This window comes from Zea mays, chromosome 7, assembly GCF_902167145.1.
Source record: "Zea mays cultivar B73 chromosome 7, Zm-B73-REFERENCE-NAM-5.0, whole genome shotgun sequence".
NCBI lineage: Eukaryota > Viridiplantae > Streptophyta > Magnoliopsida > Poales > Poaceae > Zea > Zea mays.
The window spans coordinates 20679755-20701628 of record NC_050102.1 but is presented as its reverse complement, the minus strand read 5'-3'; the positions used below and the strand labels follow the sequence as shown (position 1 = coordinate 20701628).

The 21874-nt window shown below is 46.0% G+C and overlaps 1 protein-coding gene across 1 annotated transcript; it reads left to right on the top strand.

Moving 5' to 3' along the window:
* The first annotated feature begins 18613 nt into the window (after positions 1-18613).
* Positions 18614-20749, top strand: LOC103632129 (MADS-box transcription factor 31). The gene is made up of 7 exons (XM_008653971.1): positions 18614-18662; positions 19070-19312; positions 19722-19791; positions 19884-20045; positions 20212-20253; positions 20363-20408; positions 20517-20749. The coding sequence occupies exons 2-5, from the start codon at positions 19125-19127 to the stop codon at positions 20230-20232; spliced, it is 441 nt and encodes a 146-aa protein (XP_008652193.1). The 5' UTR covers positions 18614-18662; positions 19070-19124; the 3' UTR covers positions 20233-20253; positions 20363-20408; positions 20517-20749.
* The last annotated feature ends 1125 nt before the right edge of the window (positions 20750-21874 follow it).

Genomic DNA, 21874 nt, shown 5'->3' with positions numbered 1-21874 from the left:
TAGCCAATTCATCCCTAGGATGACATCTATTCCCTGAGTACCCATTACTATAAGGTTGGCGGGAAACGCTATCCCCCTTATTTCCACACTTATATTCAAACAAATGCTATCGGCTCGAATTCTACCACCGGCTGAGTCAATTTGAATGGGGGTTGACATGGTAGTAATTGGAAGATTATGTGCTTCTACCCATGATGCAGTAATGAAAGAATGCGTTGCTCCAGTATCAAATAACACTTCTGCAATATGGGAGTCGACTGGGAACATACCTACTATCATGCCGGGAGTCTCCTGAACTGCTTCAGCCTCCAAGTGATTCAGCCTTCCATGATTATAGCGCGGCTGAGAGCGATTGCCTGCTCCAGGCTGCGGCACATTCTGCTTCGCTGGGGCATTGGGGCCTGATTGCTGCTGGGCTGCCTTCTTCGGACATTGCATCACCCAATGGCCTTGCTCTCCACAGTGGAAACATGCCCTGTTTCCAACTTGAGCTGGTGCTGCCTGATTGTTCTGCTGATTTACTGGGGCAGGAAGACGAGGTGCTTGCTGATTCTGCCTCTGAAACTGACCTCCTAACTGATTGCTCTGACGGTTCTGGTACTGGTGCTGAGGATACTGCCTTTGGAACTGCTGATGCTGCTGAGGTGGACGCTGGTTCTGCCTGAACTGCTGAGGTTGATTGCCTGAGAAACGAGGACGACTGCTGCTTCCAGGCTGGGGTCCACTGATCTTGCGCTTACGATCTTCCATCTCCTTACGCTTCCTTTCTGTCATGATTGCTCTATCAATCAGGTGCTGGAATGTCGGGAAGGTGTGATTCATCAGTTGGTACTGCAGAGGGTCAACCAAGCCTCTCAGGAAACGGTACTGTCGCTTGGCGTCGGTGTTGACATCTTCAGGAGCATAACGAGACAGCTGCAGAAATCTGTCCCGATATTCACTGACAGACGATGACCCTTGCTTGAGAGCCAGGAACTCCTCTTTCTTCACTGTCATCAGACCTGCAGGAACATGGTACTGACGAAAACTCCCTCTGAACTCTTCCCAGGTGATGGCGTCAGGGTGGGCATGGGTGGCGAGGTAAGACTCCCACCATGATTGGGCTGCTCCTCTCAACAGACGGGGACCATACAGAACCTTCTCCCTATCATCGCACTGAGCGGTATGCAACTCCCGCTCCACAGTGCGCAGCCAATCTTCAGCATCCATGGGGTCAGAAGAATGGGCAAACGTTGGTAGATGACCTCTCATGAATTCAGCACGCTTGTCTCTGGGCATCTGAGGCATCTAAGGCTGAGGTGGTGCCTGCTGCTGTTGTTGCTGCTGCTGCTGAATAGCGGCCAAAGTCTGACCGATAGCCTGAACTGCCTGAGTCTGCATCAGAAACATCTGCTCGATGGACATCGGGGGCGGGGGCGGCAGGTGCTGCTGCTGAGGCACCTCTTCCTGTTGAGCGGCTCGCTCCTGCTGAGCACGCCTTCCTCCTCTGCGCCTGTTCTCTGACATCTGCAGAATGCAACCACACATCAGAACTGATCTGGCAAATCTTGCAGCATAAGAGAAGAGTATAGAATCCTTCAACAGCACTGAACAGATGAGCATCTTCACTGATCTCCAACGCAGACCACATAGCTTCTCAGATAAAGAGGAAAGTGGAATAAAAAGGTTTCCCAACTATATAACTAACTCCATTAACATAATAGGTAAACCAAAATGCAGGGGATACCCACACTCTGGTGACAATCATTACAAAGATCCAAACCAAACATAGTTCATCATGACAAACATAAATGCACAGGATATAGCAAACTACCCTGTCTAACTAAGACTAACTAAGAGCGAGACTAACGCTAAGACTGTAGCTTCTATGCATATATATTTTGTATTAATTACAAGATCCAACTATAACGATCTATGGTTCTAGAGTTATCTTGGTCTTGCAGTCGGGATTGCCATAAGACTGGCGTCCACGCCGAGGTGAGCGGTACAGGTGCTGAGTCCCGAAGGGAGCGGGGGAACCATCCTCTAGGTGACGACGTTCCGCGCGCTCAGCCCGCAGCTGGGCGATCTCAGCACGAGCCCTACTCAGCTCATCTAGTGCATGGTCCAGCTCCGTGTTTAGCACGGCGGCTAGGTTGACTGTGCTGCTCAACCTAGGATTGCCCTCACCGATAGGTGAGACAATCACGCCTTCTGTGCTGCCAGATGAACGGCGGGGGTAATACTTCAGGTCGAGACCGTCAGCTACCCCACCGAAAACCGAGCAGTAGTGCGAAAGCGCACGCCGTGCAGCATCTTGCATGGCTGCCTCAGCTGAGTCCCGCTCAGAAATGGAATAGTGCTCTGAGCAGGCCTCCGCACCCTGGAGACTGTTCTCCGGACGGCGCACCAAGCAGGTTGCCTCCCAGCGGTCCGGGTAGACCCCGCGACAGTGCTGGTAGACCACACAGCGATACTCGATGGACCAAGTATGCCGGTTAAGTGCCCGACGTAGCAGGGTGTCGAGCGCATCGTGGAAGTGACACCCGCGAGCAGCGTCGCGAGTGATGGATCGAGCAAACCATCCTTCCAGCTCATGGTTAGCAGAGAAGTCGGTGCCGTGGCTCGAGCTGTCGTCGCCATCTCCGTCGTCTGGGTCTCCTCCATCAGCTACTCCAGAAGCTGGGGCGCCCTGTGGTGGTGCAGGGGGCGGCTCCAGGGGAAGCACAGGGGAGCAGCTCCTCATAGACTCTATCTCCTGGTGGAGCGAGGAAGAAGAGCCCTGCTGCTCCTGTCGTCGACGTTCCTGCTCCTCATGCAGGCGGTGGTGTAGTCTCTCCAAGTGGCTGGACTGTCCGGCCACGGGACGGCGAAGCGGACGCTCAGCAAGGCGGGAGGGTAAGAAGGGGATGACTGACTTTCGTGCAGTGTGTCTAAGTCGAGCCATCTATAAAAGACATCGCAAGCAAAAGGGTGAGAACAGAATTAATATGACCAGCAAGTAATGAATCATAAGTGAATGAAGGACTAGAATAAAACATGATTTTCAGCAAGGTATAATATATAGTAGAACATAGGTTTGGTCAGTATGACCAACTTTTGAAGGGATATCAAAGTCAAGGCAGAGACAGAGGTCTATAGTCCTTAGAACGACCATTCTACTCTAGGTTAGCGGTCCTACAGTCAGCACGGCTTTGATACCACTTATGTCACACCCGGTTTTAGAAGGCAAACCGAATGCGAACCATGTACGTGCCAGGATCAGTTATTCACGTACACAGCAGTTACATAACATGGACATCATCACACAGCGCTCAAAATAGTATTAAAAGGGATAATAGTCGATTACATCATACGTCTGAGACGTCCATATAGTTCTTACAATAAATCAAAGTGCGGAAAAGAAACGTAGATAAACGCGGCCTTCACAGGCAGCCGACTGGGGGTTACCGCTAACCCACACCTAGAACTCGTCGTAGTCTTGGAACTCCTGGAAGTCTCCTTCCACAGCTTCATCTTCGCCTGAGCAGTGGTTGCAATGGTGACAACCTGGGGGGGGTTTGGTGTGTAGAGCAAGGGTGAGTACACATCAACATACTCAGCAAGTATCCCGTTTGGCTGTAGTGGACTAGCTTTATGTGGGGATAAGTCAAGCAGTTGCTTTTAGTTGGTCAGATTATTACTTACTAGTAGAAAGCCAAGTTTTAGCATTAACCCAAGTTATTAACCCGATGTACCCTTTCCAAACGGAAAGAATACCACTTACCAGCACCATAGTCATAACCAAAACCATCAATCTCGTTGCCACATGTACCACAATGTCTCTGATCAAGTACCACTAATCACTGGAGCTCCCTTGGCCGCTCATAACCGCGAGCACGGCTGATATATCAGTTTCATAACACTCTGCAGAGGTTGTGCACTTTACCCACAAGCCATGATTCCCTTTCTGCCCGGAGAGAGCTACTCCCCATTGACCACTACCTAGGTGGCCTAGCAGGGCATCACTACGTAGCCTTTACAAAGATTCCCCGGGGCTGTAGCCACCCGTTAGGTTTCCTAAATGTACCGCACTCCTCCCCAAGGGACAAATCAACCTTGGCAGAGCGAGCCGCATACACCGAGCCCCATTGACGGCACGATGGCTAAGTGAACTACATCCCGGATCCTCTAATTATTCAGCTAAGGGCACCCCATTCTACCCTCATGGTTGCACTGTTTTCCCGGGCGGTCATCCATAGAACAGGTCCTTACGGAAAGGCACTCGAGAAACCGCTCGAGCCCCCTTGAAGACCACAAGTATAACATCATAATAAGAGAGGGGAAAACAGCGTATCATAGATAATCTCATCATGTTCATTGATTAGAGTTGAGCAATAGCATAAAGCTAAACAATAATAATAATCCAACCCAAATAGGTAATCAAGGACATGGATAACAAAAGCTAGTCAATCCTTAGGCATAAATGTGTAAAGCGGGAGGTGAATTAAAGAATGAATAGGACAGAGATAGGTCAAAGGACACTTGCCTCCACCAAACGACTGCTGCTCAGGGGCTTCTCCTGCGAGTTCCTCGGGCTCTTCGACCGGATCGTTCTCTATGCGATTGCAAGCATACATACATTCATCCATTCAAATTGGGAAACAAACAGTACATCATACAAGGGAACAAATAAAGTGAATATGCACCAAGTATGACATTCGATATCGCATTCATTAAGGTTAGAAAGAAACGGGAGAAGGTCTCGCGGGGGGGGGGGGTTAAAGCTTATGCACGAATAATTGGTTCTAACAAAAGAATTCAGTTATATGCACTAATGGAAACCTAGTCATTTTTAGTTGATCAACATTGAACTGGATGAACAATTAATTATATGAATCAACTAGCGTAATGAAATTCTAAATTAAGTTTCCTATTCCAATAACATGAACAATGATTAACCTGCCTGAAATAAAATAAGTAACAGTAATAAAAGAACATAAAATAAAATATAAAAAAAGGGGGGCGGTTGAACCGGCCAGGGGGCGGGGCAGGGGGCGGCCGAGCCGGCGGCGGGCGGCCGAGCTGGCGGCGGGCGGCCGAACCGGGGCGTAGGGGCAGGGGGCGGCCGAGCCGGGTAGGGGGAAGGGGAGGGGAGATGGGGGAGGGAGGAGAGGGGGAGGGGAACCTCACCGGGGACGGGGACGGGCGGCCGAGCGGCGGGGCGGCCGAGCTGCAGGGGGCGGCGGCTAGGGCAGGGGGCGGCGGTTGGGGCAGGGAAGGGAGAGAATGAGAGGGAGGGAGAGGGATTGGGGGAATTTGAGGGGAAAGGGAGGGGGCGGCTGGGCCAATGGGCCCAAAGGGGGCGCGCGGGGGGGCGGCTGGGCCGGCCGGGGCGGCCCACGGCGCGGGAGAGAAAAAAAAGGGAGAGAGAGAAAGAAAAAGAAAAAGAAAAAGAAAGAAAAGATTTTTCTCCTTTTCGAAATCCGATCTTCCTAGATGGATGCACTTACATTTTTAAGCAATCGAAAGAATGCATGGTTCGGCATGGTGCATCAAACAACATAAAGTAATTTAGGGTTTTCCTTTACACGGGAATTCCAAGCCGAATCCCGCTATAACTTTGGAAAAGATCAAGGTTTAGCGAGGGAATGAGAAAAAGAAAAGGGTAACGCCTGAATTTGGTGAAAGAAAAGAAGAAAAAAAAATTCTACCCCCAAATTCAGGGCGTTACAGTGTGTTATGGTTCAAAAGCAGATTGGTGATTCCTAAAAACCAGGACCTCAAGAGGAAAATCTTGGATGAGGCTCATCTCTCCAAATTCTCTATGCATCCGGGAAGCACCAAAATGTACCATGATCTGAAGCCTTTGTATTGGTGGACCAGAATGAAGAGGGAGATAGCCCAGTATGTATCGGAATGTGACACTTGTCAGAGGATAAAGGCAAGCCACTTGAAATCAGCTGGAGCTTTGCAACCCCTATCTACACCTTCGTGGAAATAGGATGACATCAGCATGGATTTCATTGTGGGTCTGCCCAACACCTCTCGTCATCATGATTCGATTTGGGTTATTGTGGATTGACTGACAAAAGTGGCACATTTTCTTCCTGTGCACACCACTGATAAGGCTCAAAAGTATGCAGAGTTGTACATTGACCGGATCGTGTGTTTGCAAGGATTACCTCGGACCATTGTTTCTGACCGAGGAGCCCAATTTGTTGCCAGATTTTGGGAACAACTGCAGGAGTCTTTGGGAACCAAGCTAATCAGAAGTTCAGCTTACCACCCACAGACTGATGGTCAGACGGAAAGGGTAAACCAAATTCTAGAGGATATGCTGAGATCTTGTGCAATCGATTATGGCAAGAACTGGGATAAGCACCTCTCCTTGGCAGAGTTTGCTTATAACAACAGTTATCAATCCAGCCTAAGGATGGCACCTTTCGAAGCTCTCTATGGAAGAAGGTGTAGGACACCACTCAATTGGTCTCAACCTAGAGAAAGAGGAGTTTTTGGACCTGACTTAGTGACTGAAGCCGAAAGGAAGGTCAAACTAATCAGGAAGAATCTAGAAGCTGCTCAGGCCAGGCAGAAGAGTTACCATGATAAAAGAAGGAAACCTCTCCAGTTCAAGGTGGGAGATTTCGTGTACCTCAAGGTATCACCCACTAAGGGAGTGCAGAGGTTTGGGATCAAAGGCAAGCTAGCCCCTCGTTACATTGGACCTTATGAGATCATAGAAACATGTGGACCCGTGGCATATAAGCTGAAGCTACCTTCAAAACTGTCTGCCATTCACAGTGTGTTCCATGTATCTCAGCTGAAGAAGTGTGTTCGATTGCCGACCGAGATCATAGCAGAGCCAGAATTGGAGATAGAACCAGATCTATCATACCAAGAGTACCCTTCCAAGATTCTGGATTGCAAGGAAAGATCAACTCGGGCTAAATCGATCAAGATGTACAAGGTCCAGTGGAGTAATCACTCAGAGGAAGAAGCTACTTGGGAGACTGAGGAATTCTTGAGATCCAACTTCCATGATTGCCTACCTAAGGAAGCTAGTACGTAATCACACCCAACCCCTCCTCCTGCCCTTCGAATCTAAATTTCAGAAAAATAATCCTAAATCAGAATGAAGTAACTATGAAACAAAATTTAAAAAGGACTTCCTTCTGAAGTTGCAAAGAGAATGACATTCGAAGACCAGTTTGCTCTAATAATAACAATAATCACCCATTTCCTATAAGTCTCACCCTTCGCTTCACCCCGGGAGGACTCTAGTCCGAATCTCGGGACGAGATTCCTTTAAGGGGGAAGGTTGTGACACCCCAGTGTCACCTAGGGTTTCTCTCAAGTGCTAACCCAAGAACCATCATCTTATGTGAACCAAAATTAAGCATGAACATCAAGTTTATTTAAGGATAAAGAACCCACTAAGCTTATACTTAAAAGTATCATGTTAAAAACAAATGGGTTTTTCAAAAAGGCAAAATGTGCAACCCCAATAAAAAACCCTAATTGAGCCCTATAAACAAAATTCAAGAAAATGGGGAAAAGAGCATGAAAAATTTAGAATCATGGCTTGGGCCAATTACAAACATTAAAGTATATTAAATAAGCAACAACAAAGATTAAGGAAGCTTGGCCAAAACAATTTAAATAGAACTCTAAACAATCCTCTCAAAAGGGATTTCATTAGGGAATTCTGAAATTCAGAATTCTGAATTTCAGACTTTGAGCCAAAGATCAAGCGTGTTCACCTTGATCCCTAACTCAAATCCTAATGGCCCCATTGACAAAAATGTGCATAACTAACCTCTCTGTCTTGTGCCAGAAGATGGCATCGGGACGCGTTCCTTGGACACGTCAAACCAGAGATCTTCTCCCTGTGTGCGGCAGTGAGACAAACATGATTTCTCCCCTCTCTATCTCTTAATCCAGTCAGCAAAACCTGCTAGCCTCCACACACAAACGACAAAGGAACCTGAGAGGAAGAGATCTCTCAACAGGATCATGGCCATAATCTCAAAGATTTGGGCCCAATCCACGCTTGAACTCGACCTCTCTCTGCGCTGCCTCGTGCTCGACGTTGTGCCAGACGCCAGAGCGCGCACAGGCGTTTACCGCGCACGCCCCGAGCGCTTGTCAGAGCCCCGCCCTCGGTCGTGCTCGCCCGCGCCTATAAAGCCTCCCCGGGCGCGCCTCACTTCACCACGCGCTCACCACCGCCGGCCAGGCACCCCTCCTTAGCTCCGGCGAGCTCCTTTCCGCCCGTCATTGCCGCAAGAGCTTCGGCCACCATGGCCAGCCCACTCCAGTCACCCCCAAGTCGCGTCAGCGCTTCGGTTAGCTCCGCCATAGGCCCGTGAAGCTTTCCAAGCCCTCGGACCTGGCAGAACTTCACCGGAAGGCGAAGATCACCCTCGCCGGACTTCGGTCGCCCGCCCCCGCGCGTGGACCGAGCTCTCCGGTGAGCCATTCTTCAATTCCTCGCGCGCACCCCTTCCTTGATCCCTGGTGAAGCTCTCTGACCCGTTTTATTGGTCAATTTCGCCCTGGATAGGCCGGACTCCTCGCCACCGACGAGCTCCCCCGCCTGCGCACGCGGACCGGCCGACTCCGACCATCCCCGACGGCGACCCGCACATCGTCGTGACCCTCAGGACCTCCCCTACACCCTCGGCCACCTCACCGGAGCAATCTCGCCGCCGGTAAGCCCCTCCGCCCTTTCTTCCGCTGCGGGTACTATTTAATTTGGGGAAAGGACCTCGGGTTAGGATTAGAAGAATCCAGGGGGTTTTCTGAGATGTCAGTGACTCATTTGAATAGTAGCCCAGGGACTAGTCTGTGAGGGAAACTTAAAACACCCGCCAGGGACCCCGTTGCAAAGTAGCTTTCCCATTTAATCATTTTTGTTTAACCTTTTTAATAAACAGAGAACTTAGAAAATTCATAACTTGATGAATTCTTAAGCAAAAGTTGTCAAACTAATTTTGCTAGATCCTGAATAATATGAGCTATCATTTAAAAATAATGCAACCTATGCCTTCTGTTCTAATTTTTAGAGTTTAAAATTAAAAACAGAAACTAACCAAACCTTGTTTAATTAAGGAAAATTAGTTTTGTTTATGTGCTGAACCTAAGAAAATTTGTGGATGTTCAAACCCCATTTAAGCACTGTTTAAAAATAGTGAGAACCTCAGTATTAAACAAATTAGTGTAAATATCCATTAAAAGCCATTTCTGCCCAAACCTTAGGAAAATCAGAAAAGCCTTAGAACTTAATGACCAGTGGATGAAATTATTTTTCCTAGTTTGCTTAATTAATAGAGAACCTAGAAAAAAATAAAGGGACCTCTAGTCCAGATTGGTTTTAAAGTAAAATGTTTTATTTAGCATTATTCCAACTAGAAATAAATTATTAGAATTACAAAACCAGACCCAAAATTGATAATAAAAATTCAGTGGACTTGTAACCACCAGAACCCCACTGCAAAAATAATAAACATCCCAGGCATCATTTTAAGTAGGGTAAATAAATATAATATGATAATGAGTCATTTTCCAAATAAATCATGAATAACCCATAATAATACAATAATGGGCAAATAAAATTTTGCTAGGTCAATGATGAGATAGGCCACCAGAGAAAAATGCAAACCCATTAAAAAGATGCAAAATAATACCTATTGCTAATATTTTATAAGAAAGGCCATTTAATCCAATTAATGCATACCACCCCTTCCCTTAAGCAAAAAGATGCCAAACTTCAAAATGATTGCTCTTGCGCAAAATAGAAGCTAGGAAAAATCAGAAATCTGTTGTTTGATATTTTTCAAATATAGTGGTAGTAGAAAGCACCCCTTTGGCTAGAAACTTTAGAAAATCCTAGTAAAATAACTAATAAGAATTAATGGCTAACATTTTGTGCCAAGTCATGTTATAACATCTAAATGCCAGCAAAAATAAGTCTTAGAGAATTACCTACTATTAAATGATAGTTGTAGTTCAAATCACCCCTTCTACCCTAAAATTTGGGAATTTTGTCAAGAGAAAACTATTCACTTTTTGAACCCCAAATTTTGAGACAGAGAACTATACACCAGTACTGTAATTTTTACAGAATTTTTGGAAATTTATTAAGGTAACATGTAGTTCAAACCCACTCCAAAACTTAAAGAGAATGAAGAAAAGGAAGGAAGAAATAAACCTCACTCAAATAAGTCCAACTTGAATTCTTGGCAATTCTCACTAAAGATCTTAAAAAGAATTCAGTGGAACCCCAAAAATAAACCTACCACTTACCTTAGCTAAGTTTGATCCAACTTACCAAGTATACCACCCAAAAGGCTCACATAAGTAAGGTTTAACTCTATCTAACTCAAGTAGATCATACACCATCAAAAGTTGAAATTACTAAAGCACATATCATATCATGCATATATCTTACGCATTACATTCATTAGATTGTAATCTCGCCGACGGAGAGTACGTGCTCATCCCTGAGCAAGGAACTGTCCAAGAAGAGGACCAGGAGCAAACTTCCGAGGCTGCTATCGAGGATCTCCCCGCAGCCCCAGCTATTGAAGGCAAGCCCCGATTTATATGCATAACCGTATTATTATATGCTACTTTACTACACTTAATGCTTGTAGGATTGTAATGTGCACTTAAGTGTAGGAGTTGCTTGAAACCTTTAGTTGCATGAACTTAGGATTCCTTTTTGAGATGAATACTAGTATGCTAGGTCGAGTAGCTGCTTGCTAATCAGGATCTCGGTAGAAGTCGAGTGATTTTTCTAGCACTCGCGCGAGGTCAGGAATTGATTGTATTCATCTTGATAACGGGATCTGTGTTAGTCTATGGACTTGGATCCAGGGAGGATGGCTTGACCATGAGACGGGAAAAGGAATTAAGGATTAATGTGTGGATACCTGAGTCAAGCGTTTGAACGTACTAAGCACATGCCGGGAAAAATGGTAACCGGTAAACCTAGTACTTGAGTGAAGCCGGGCGCGGACTTTATCCCTCATGCGACCTGAGTCTGGGTCTCCCATGCTAGCTATGGTGGGTACAAGTGCGGCCACTGCAAGGCAGCAGCTGGGGTCAGTAGAGTATTGTATGCCAAGGCGGTGAGGCCTGGACGCAAACGGGGAATCGATGGGGACGGTTGTCATGTGCAGGGTCAGAGTACCCTGACATGTCGTGTGTTTAGGTTTACCTTGAAAGGATAAAACTCGATTCGAATCGCCTGCTTCTCGCAGCTAATGAGACTGCTTGACCCCTTGTACTGCATCGAGTAAGAAGTGAAATGAGGTTACATGAGATAATTTGTTGATTGAACTAAATGCTTGCTACTATGTATGCTTAGAAGGAGCAAACCTAGCTAAGATAATGATGCTAGAATTTGAAAAGCTAAAAATTAATTTTAGAAACATGTATTGCTTTTGGCAAACCAAACCCCTCAGCCAAACAGCTGCATAGTCTAGAGGTAGAGGAGTAGACTCCTCACACCGGGTAAGTCTAGCTGAGTATTAGTATACTCAGCCTTGCTTGTGGCATAATTTTTGCAGGTACGCTTCAGGATATGGTTGATGGTGTGACTTGGCCTACCACCCTGCCACCGGGTTAGACGGTCGAGTGGGATGCTGCTCCGGCAGGAGAGGAGCACGAGGAGTAGTGGGCTAGGCCTTGCCCATTTCCTCGATACCGACGACATCGATTATCCGCTGCATTTTATTTTGTGAACTCTTATTTGCTACTCAAAAACTCCGATTATGTAATAATTCAGCACTTAATTAGAGGTTTCCTATTTTATTGTATTTCTCCTGTGACTCACCTTCGAGTGAGATTGTGGAATTTGATCCTGGTTAAGTGGCTCTATCAGACTAGATCTGAGGGACTGACAGGTTATTCCGATTTAAGTGTGTTACGACCCCTAAGGCGTGACTTAGGCACTTAAGCTGGAATAATTCGGGTGGTTCTGCCACACAAGTGAGGTTGAATTAGAGATAGGGAAATGAATTTGATTTGCAAAAACAAACCAAGTGGTGGCAAAGAATGATCCAAATATGTCAAAACCTGTGCAAAGACAATTTTGTTCTCAATTGCATTGATGTTGCACTTATTTTTGATTGCTTTTGGATGTGTTGGCATAAATCACCAAAAAGGGGAGATTGAAAGGGAAATGTGCTTTGGGCCATTTCTATAATGTTTTGGTGATTAAGTGCCCAACACATATTCTCCAAGTTCTAAATGTGCCAAAGATTGAAAAAGTGCAAATCAAGACATGAGGTATGTTTCTAGACTTAGTACATTTGTTTTTGAATACTAATAAAGTTATCTAAGTGTTAGAAACAGAAAAAAGAAGAAAAGAAAAGGATTGCAAAAGACTAGCTGTGTGCATCCGAAGCTCAGCTCAGTCTGGCACACCGGAATGTCCGGTGGTGCACCGGACAGTGTCCGGTGCGCCAGGCTGGACTCCGGTGAAAAGGCCGCTCTCGGGAAAAGTTCAGTGGCGTAAGGCTATAATTCACCGGACTGTCCGGTGAGCCAACGGTCGCCAGCGCAATGGTCGGTCGCGCAATCCGCGGGCGACGCGTGGCCCGCACCAACGGTCGGCAGGGGGCACCAGATAGTGTCCGGTGCGCCAACTGGCCCGGAGGTGCAACGGTCGTCTGCGCCAGAACAGGAAGGAGATCGGCACCGGACCGTCTACAGTGACTGTCCGGTGGCGCACCGGACTGTCCGGTGCGCCACTCGATAGAAGGCAAGGATGGCCTTCCTTGTTGGCCTCCAACGGCTCCTAGCTGCCTTGGGGCTATAAAAGGGACCCCTAGGCGCATGGAGGATATACACAAGCTAACAAGAAACATTCTAAGACTCCAACTTCATGCATTCGATTCTTTGAGATAGTGACTTGAGCTCCATTTGAGTTGTGAACTCCGTGCGTTATGTTTTGAGCTCAAGTTGTGACTTGTGTGCGTAGTTGTGCTGCGATTTGTGTCTTGTGTGTGTTGCTCATCCCAACCTTACTCCGTGCTTTCATTGTGATCTTTGTTGTAAGGGTGAGAGACTCCAATCTTGTGGAGATTCCTCGCAAACGGGAATAATCATCTAAAGGAAAAACTGTGGTATTCAAGTTGATCATCGGATCACTTGAAAGGGGTTGAGTGCAACCCTCGTCCATTGGGACGCCACAACGTGGAAGTAGGCAAGTGTTACTTGGCCGAACCACGGGATAAAAATCGCGTGTCTTGTGTTGATCTTTCTGTGATTGTTTTGTCCACAAGAATTCGCTTCTCAACTACTTAGTCGCACTAACATTTCTATAACCAAGTTTTGTGGCTATTTAGTGTTGAATTTTACAGGATCACCTATTCACCCACCTCTAGGTGCTCTCAGTAATTTCATCCGGGCGGCGTCTCGTGCCTATAAATAGATGAACAGTACCACCGTACTGTTCATGCTGATTCGTAATCGCTCTCTCGCATTCATGCCTTCGAGCAAGCCGAATGTACCAATGTAATATTAATACCATTGAATATTCATTTATGTTTTATGGAATACAAATATAAATGAATTAATAAGATCTAGTTTTCATATTTGTCCCTTCGTATTCTTATTCGTGTATTAAATAATGAAGGCAAATCTTTCTTGATCTTCGTCTGACAGGTATTATCCCCATGTGGAGATAATACTTCAGAAGACGAAGATCCTTAATCTTTAACAATTGTGTTGCCTTGTTCTTGATTCATAGCATTTTAGAACAAGTGACCAACAGTGTGAAACATGGTGAGTCGATCTTATTAGACCACAAGGACGTAGAGCTTTCTAAGAAATTAATTAATCGCCTTGACAAACGATGACCTTCAGTTTGGGAGCCTAATGTGGCTAGAGGATAATAAAGGATCCACTCTATGGGGATTGTCCAAAGCAATGTAAGATGCTATGTTTTGATCTCTATATATTGATGCTAAAGGTTTGTTTTTGGTTGCTCCAACAGTAGCTTCAAAGAGCCATTACATATCCTTGGTTTTATGCTTCTAAAGGATAACAAAGTTCCTGCCAATACCTATCAAACGAAGAAGTTGGTTCGACCAGTGATGTTAAATCTTCAAAAGTTACATACTTGCCCTAACCACTATATCATGTGTATCTAAGGATGCCTAGTTCATGTCCTATCATACATCTTATGATCACATGAAGGATGAAAGCAAGCTATGACACCCTGCCAATGCTCAGCAATGGAAGTGTTTCGATGCCATGTTCCCAAAGTTCGACATTGAGCCGAGGAATGTCAGATTGTGTTGAATACCGATGGGATGGATTCATTTGGTGAGCTCACGTAGCACTTGGACAGTCATCCTTACCATCTACAACCTAACTCCCTAGATATGTTAGAAGTGCAAATACCTTGTGCTAACCATCCTTATTTTAGGACCCAAGTATCTAAACTTAGAAATAGATGTGTTCCTAGAGCCTGTCCTAGAAGGCATGAAAAACTATTGGAGAATAGAGAAGGTTGTGTGTCAATGGCTTAGGGGTTAAGGTGCCTACTAGTTTCTCTTCCAACATCAAGACCATGGTCTCGATAAAAGACCTTATAATGGCTAAATAATTAAATGAACTAGAGTGGTGGCATGCTTAGTTTAAATGGGTCATAAGACTATCTCCAGCAGCTTACCCTTCCCTATACCCATATTCAAACTCCACTCTGAGAACAGTGCAATCTACAGTACAATGTTTTTGATAAACTATGGGTAGACTGCTGGAGATGGTCTAAGGAGAGACTTTCAAAGGGGTATTGGACATATTGTCTAGGGGTGCAAGTTGGTTTATTGATGTCTTGTTTATCACCTAGGAGGACTCTGGTATTTTCCAACAAGATAAACCTAGAACAAGTGACCACACTCCAGGGAGTTTTTGTAAAGGTCTTGTAGTGTACCTATTATATTTCCTTGAAAGAGGTGAATGTGGTTCATGACCCCCTAAGTCCCTAACATATGGGTAACACGACTCGTAGCAAAGGTATGTAATCTTTTAAACTAATATATCAGTCGTGCTCACGGTTAAGAGCAGCTCATACCCTCACATATTAGAGTTGTTTTACATAATGGTTACATATGGGCTACACAATGGTTACATTATGACAATTGTTTTTATGGTTACATACAGTTTTGATAAACTAGATTATGGATATGCTTTCCTTGAATAAAAACTTGATCTACAAAAAGTGATTGGTTAAGCTAATCCACTATAAAGCTAGTCCATCTTATCCAAATTTTATACTAAGATGTACAACTTTGTGCCCACATGTGTACGTGAACAGTGTCCATGCATATGACACTTTTTTTTATCAAGAAATCACGCACTCACGCAAAGCTTTGGAGAGCTCTGTCTTCGAAGGTAATATGTAACCTACGTTGTGTAATTAGCCAAATGCTTGTAACAATACTAGGGAAAGAGTTCAATAAAGGAGATAAAAATTGACAAATGTGTTATTTTCCTGGCTTGTTCTTTCATGTATTATTTCTACGCGTTTACGTTATCGTTTTTACCCTTCTCTTACTTTTTTCACATGCAACAACAAGAGAAGAAGGTACTATCATTTTATCCGTGTTACCCAATTACAGGTCTTTAGAGCATCTCCAACAATAGCTCAAACTGGTGTCTCAAATCTCTACTACTTATTAAGACGGTAAGGGTAGCCTGCCGTTCTGCCATTCTGTGATCTCAGCCGTCCATTCTGCCGTTCTGTGATCTCAGCCGTTCATTCTGTCGTTCTGTGATTAAAGCCCTCCATTCTATCGTGCATTTGATCCAGGCACCGCGGCCGGACCTGTTCTGCCAAGTGGGCCCCCCAACGGCGGTACACACCCTCCCACGCAAAAGCAAAAAGACACACCTCAGTGTAGCACTAGAGCTGGAGGAGTTGTGAACAATGGATGGTCCACAACAACACTTATAAGCTACGTTCCGTCTCTCTCAGTGACCGATATGGTACTAATCAAACAAATCTCATACGAGCACCTGTGTCCTGTCGTTCGTGCAGCCCAGCAATTGGACGTGCGGTCCAGCTTCCCAGCGTGCAGCCCAGCGCCCCTGTGCAGCCCAGCGCCCCTCCTCTCGCTTGTCCGTCTACAGCCGCTGCCTCCCCACATCCCCCACGCGAGCTGCCCCCTGTGTCGGCCTCCCCGTGTGCAACCGCCCCACCTCTGTGCGTTCTCTCCCAATGCGGGATCACCCTCCACCACCGACGCGAGCTCTCTCCACCTCCCCTCCTCCCTTTGCCTCCACCGCCCCTCCCCCAACATCGTCGAGGACCGCTCCCCACCGGCGTAGCCCAAGCCCAAGCACTGGAGATCCGTCCGCTCCTCTCCTGACCGCAGAAGCGACGACGATGGCGGCCATGTCGTCCTCTTCCTCATCCATCAATGAGTCGGTGGTGGAGGAGCAGACCAAGCAGACCTAGGTGCTCTCCCTCGCCGCAGCAATGGACGACTCCACATGTGAAGTGTGTCGGTGCCTGCTGGCTAGGTTTCGCTTCCCTATGATGTGTTGTTGGTTTCGGGATCAATTTGTTTTTTTGCTTACGATGGTGCACTGTGGTCTGCAGAGAAGAAGTGCCTCAACTCGGAGCTATGGCACGAGTGTGTCGGCCCGCTTGTCTCTTGTTTGCCTCCCCACCGTCGGCACATGCCACGGAGCACCCGGTCGAGGTGATCGACCGCATCCGGAACCTCGCCTCGGGTGTCTCGTCCGCGCTGGAGTACTCGTGGGGTGGGACGGTCGTGCGCGTGCGCGGCGATCCGGCGGGTGCCGCGACTTCACCCTCGACGGCGTCTCCGTGTCAGAGGAGGACCTCGAGGGGTTCTACTGCCGGTTCGTGCCCTCTAGGATCCAGGGCGTCTGGGTCGGGGCCAAGTGCACCGTCATGGTCTACAGGTAGCTTAATATTTGTGTATTTGATTTGATCTCACCATCTTATAGTAGATGATGATGAGAAACCTCAGCATGTAGACACACTTCCTAGATTAATATTGAGTTTTATGGTTAGTTGTAGTAACCTTTTAAACCATAGTTCCTGGACTTATCTTGATCAATACTTGTGACTTTTAGAAGACACTGGATTGATTTTGGAATATGTAGCAACAATGAATAGAGGATAAGTAGTCACTTTTAGACACGGTGTATGAAAAGTAATATGTTTGTGCTCAGGTACCTAAATTTAAGGCACCTGAATTTTAACAACTTCAAGGGGCAGGGAATTCCAAAGGTCTTCCCAAGTACTTCCAAGTAAGTATTTTTTTTCATTTTCAGTGTTTCCATTTCTCTCGCTACTGCTTCAGCCACCTTTCCTACCCATCTCATACCAGCTTTACATTACTACAATTTTTTCTTCATCAAATCCTTTTTGGGAGGCTTGGAAAGGTAATTTAGTACATAAATGTTGTGCTTTTAAAATGATTGATGCATATTTCTGTTGTGGTTTTTTTCTAGACTTCAGTTGATCATTTTATATGAGTCATTTAAAAGCATAGTAAAAGCTTCCATAGGTTTAATCCTATGAAACAATCTATTTTAGACTAGCATCTTACTTCCTTTGATAATTAAAGAAGGGACAAAAAAATCCTGCTCATCTCATCCTTAAGTTTGATGTTTGCTATTAGTGTTGAACATATTTCTACTGTGCAAGTACTTCACCTACATTGCACTCCTTTATGCCCATTTTTGGGAACACTAGGATGGTTATTGAGAATAGTCTAGAACCAAGGACACTTCAATTTTGAATGTATGTGTCAATTTTGAATCTCCGTTTGCAGGGAAGGGTGCTCCCAGCCCCCGTCGTGCCCCACGACCCCTCCCAACCCTCGTCGTCGTAACGGAGGTATATTCTGCCCTGAATAAAATGATTTCTGCTATATTGTACTTACACGTGTTTTTATAAGGATGTAAGGAGGGCCCAAAACCTCGCCCCAAATCGACGCAGACCTACCATCGACGCACATTTGGGTGTTCGCTTAATCGTCCTATTTAAATCAGCAGGGTGCTGCGACAAGCCAGCGGATGAGCATGGCGATCCCGCTGGAGCAGTCCATCACGCCGGTGCTTCAGGACTTTATGAATCTCAACATATTCTATCTACCAGTGTATTACTGTGGAGGTGAGGAGCTTATGGTGATCAGGTCGTTGTTAGTAAGGGTATTTCATCCCTCTGTTGCTTTGGTCTTTCTTGTTGCGTCTGATGATAACGAAGTTTGTATTATTTGTTGTTCTGAGAGTTCTATGATTTGCGCTACAGCCTCGTCGTCGACTCCCACGTCCATGAGACCACCTAGGAGTTGCTCGTGTACAGCTAGCTCTACCATTTCGAGGGCCTCTCGAACTACACCTCTGGCATCATCGACCATGTCCGCCTCCAAGGGATGATGAGGAGGAGGAAGATACATAAGTGGGAGGTATTGATATACAAATCTTTTTAGTTAATAGATGGCTAACAGCTATAGTGATATAATTGTTTGTTTTAATATGTCGTGAATTGCAATGGTTACAAGTGCCTTTGTTTTTTGTTTTGCGAGAAACATACCACTTGTCTGGTGTCAAGGTTCTTCATGGCCTTGATAAGGTTTTGGAAGGTGGTGCAGTTGTCATGACTCTTAGAGATCATAATATTCCTTCTAATGGGGATATCAATGAAAGTAAAGTTTCCTATCTCTTTCCTCGTTATCTTTTCTCCATCTGCCCATCTCCAACCATATGTTTTTTTATGATTTTGTTCCTGTATAGATAACTTTCTATTGTATCATGCATGTGAACCTATTTGCTTTCATCTCTCGTGACTTAGCCATTTGCTGTCATCTCTTGTTCATACATATGAAATATTTTCATCTACTCATGCTTTTCAAATCTTTTCGTCTTCTCGAGCTCTTAAATTCATTTGATCTTCATGAAACTGAAAGACTGAAACTGTCTGTTAATTTTATTTCATGGCCTTGGTGATTTGAAGTCATTTGCTTCTACCTCCTCTCACGCATATGAACTATTTATTTGTTTCTTATCATGGTTGTGCTTTGGTGTCCTGAATCATGACTGTCAATGTTCGCAGCATATGTTCTTGTAGGTTGAATAGAAGAGAAGAGTAGAAGCACCAAGCTGTACCAATGGGGCGTGGAAAAGTAGAGCTGAAGAAGATTGAGAATCCAACAAACCGCCAAGTTACCTTCTCCAAGAGGCGGATGGGGTTGTTCAAGAAGGCAAACGAGGTAGCCATTCTTTGTGATGCGCAAATCGGAGTCATCATATTCTCTGGCAGTGGCAGGATGTACGAGTACTCCAGCCCTCCATGGAGGTGCGTGAAGCATTCTTTATTTATTTATTTATTTATTTATTTATTTCTGAAGCTTGTTTAGTACAGTAACATATAAGGTCCAGCTTTATTCTGCTATAAGGTTTTAGACTTTAGTAATGAGTTCAAAAAATTCATGAGAGCTTCAGAACTGATTTGCAATTATTCCTGCCAACTACAATCTTATAGCTTGGCATGCATCATGGAACCTTTTAACTTACCATATACAGTTTGAAGCCTTCAGTAAAAAAAGAAGAGATGATGATTATGTGTGTGGTATAAGACCGGTATCATATATTCTTATTGCCAGCGGTTAATAGTTTCAATAGTTATTATTTATGGCTGAGCACCCATGAGGGGTTTTACGACGTTTTTATACCGTGCTATATATCACTGCTGCTTCTGGTTGCAGAATAGCAAGCGTCTTTGACAGGTACCTGAAAGCCCCTAGCACCCGTTTTGAGGAGATGGACATCCAGCAGGTGCGGCTGATTCTCTTGAACCAATATGTTGCAATCTCTGTTTTCCAGTGATGTATAACCACCTAATAATTGCCCCCTCCTTTCCCATGAAGAAAATCGTCCAGGAGATGACTAGGATGAATGATGAGAGGAACAGGCTGAGGATGATCATGGCGCAGTACATGGCGGAGGACCTGGCCTCGTTCTCCGTGCAGGATCTGAGCAACCTTGAGCAGCAGATCGAGTTCTCGTTGTACAAAGTTCGCCTCAGGAAGGTAACTATGCACTGACTATAACTAGCGCGCTGACATATTGATTGATGGAGTAGCCTTGTAGATTCTTGTAGTTCTTTATCCTAAAAAGAAGACGAAAAAACAGTCTTGGGAGATCCCTCACCCTTAGTGCTAACGCTGAGCACACACTTTGTTTTGTTTCTGGCAGCAAGAGCTACTCGACCAGTAGCTGCTCGAGATCCGCCAAAGGGTACGCAACATTCCAATCTCTGATCCGTCGCTTGGTAGCCTGTACACATCTCTCTTTCAAAAGGCCCGAGTTGTTGTGACACACAAGAGTTCTGTTGTATTTGATGCAGATCAAGGAGCGGATAAGCCTTCTTCCGAGAACTCTTTGATGTAATAGTAAGATATAAACATCATTGTAATAGTAATTTATTTGGTAATTTATACAATGCTCAATGTTTATATGTGGGGGCTGGTTTGGAATCGCGTTCATGGGGTTTTGTGCAGATCAAGGAGCGGATAAGCCTTCTTCCGCCGCGGCCGAGAGTTCAAAGAGGAGAAAGGAGCCGGAGCAACAGCAACCCGTAGCGCCATGGGCAAAGCTGCTCTCGCAGTGCTCACAGGTACGGTGAACTGATGGCTACCTGCTAGCAGCCGATTACTGGATAATCTTGGTGTATATGGTGTATGAATCGAAGTTAAGGTTGGCAATTTTTATGCTGGACACCATAAAGATTCAACTTTTAGGATGTTAGGGGTGAATTTCTGATCTTCCGATAGCATCTTGCTGTTTGGCTAGATTATTTAGCATGGAATATAATTAGTAATGTTCTTTTTTATTTGATATCATCCACCCTTTTGGTCATGGTCATCTTTGAGGGAAAGTAGAAATAATAGATATGGCGTATTTATTACTTATGGTATTTCTCTTGTCATATTCCGAAGATACATATTTTGTGGTTGAAGCTTCTTACTATGCTTAGGCTTGTTTAGTAGCGTGCAATTTTACAAATTATTTTTTGCTATCTTCAGTTGAACAGATTATGCATGCATTGTTTTCAAATTTTTTGTAGGACATGTGTTGCAATATAAGATCCAGCTTATTTTTGTAGTTTGGTTTTGGTAGAACACCGCATTCTCATCTATACTACTCTATTAAGAACGGAGTGTCAGCGTCCACCACTTCACCGTGGCTCCGCCCTCCCTCCGCCCCCGCTAATCTCGCGGCCCGCCCCCGCCACGTGCTCCTTCCCCAGATCGCGGCGCCTTCCACCGTCGCCAGCGCGCGTGGGGCCCGCCATCACTGCCTTGTTTGCCTCCACCGTAATCCCTGGCCTTCCCTAGATCGCGGCGCCTTCCACCATCGCCGGCGCGCGGAGGGCCCAACACCGTCGACAACGTGCGGCGCCTTCCATCATCGCCAACGCGCGTGAGCCCCGACACCGTCGACAACGCGCGGCCTCGGCATCACCCCAAATCGCTCTCCCATCACCGAGGATGGTGGTCCTTCCTGCCTTCCCTGCTATCCTCGCCCCACATGCCCCCATCCGCGACGCCTGCACTGACTGTGTGCGTTGCCCGCGCACCCTAGACCTTGCCCGCCGCACGGCTCCGGCGCCCCCTCATCCCCACCGCACCCCAATGCGCGCCATCAACTTCCTCCCGACGTCCCCCCTTCCGCTTGCTCCCCAACGCCGGCGCGCCCCAGCCGCTCGTCCTCCTCTCCAAGCGTCGGTGAGCCGGTGCACTGCAGTCCCCGCTCCCTTCCGCGTTGCTACACCGTGATGGATGTCTTCCGAGAGCACAGGATTGATGGAGAGCCCTAGGATTCCATCACGCTGCCGTAACCAGTCCCCCAGCCAAAG

Excerpts from the sequence above, each read along its gene's own strand:
- LOC103632129 (XM_008653971.1), top strand. The coding sequence starts at position 19,125 with ATGGGGCGTGGAAAAGTAGAGCTGAAGAAGATTGAGAATCCAACAAAC. Across the intron at positions 19,792-19,883 it reads AGGAGATGGACATCCAGCAG|AAAATCGTCCAGGAGATGAC; the intron begins GTGCGGCTGATT and ends TTTCCCATGAAG. Across the intron at positions 20,046-20,211 it reads ACAAAGTTCGCCTCAGGAAG|CAAGAGCTACTCGACCAGTA; the intron begins GTAACTATGCAC and ends TGTTTCTGGCAG.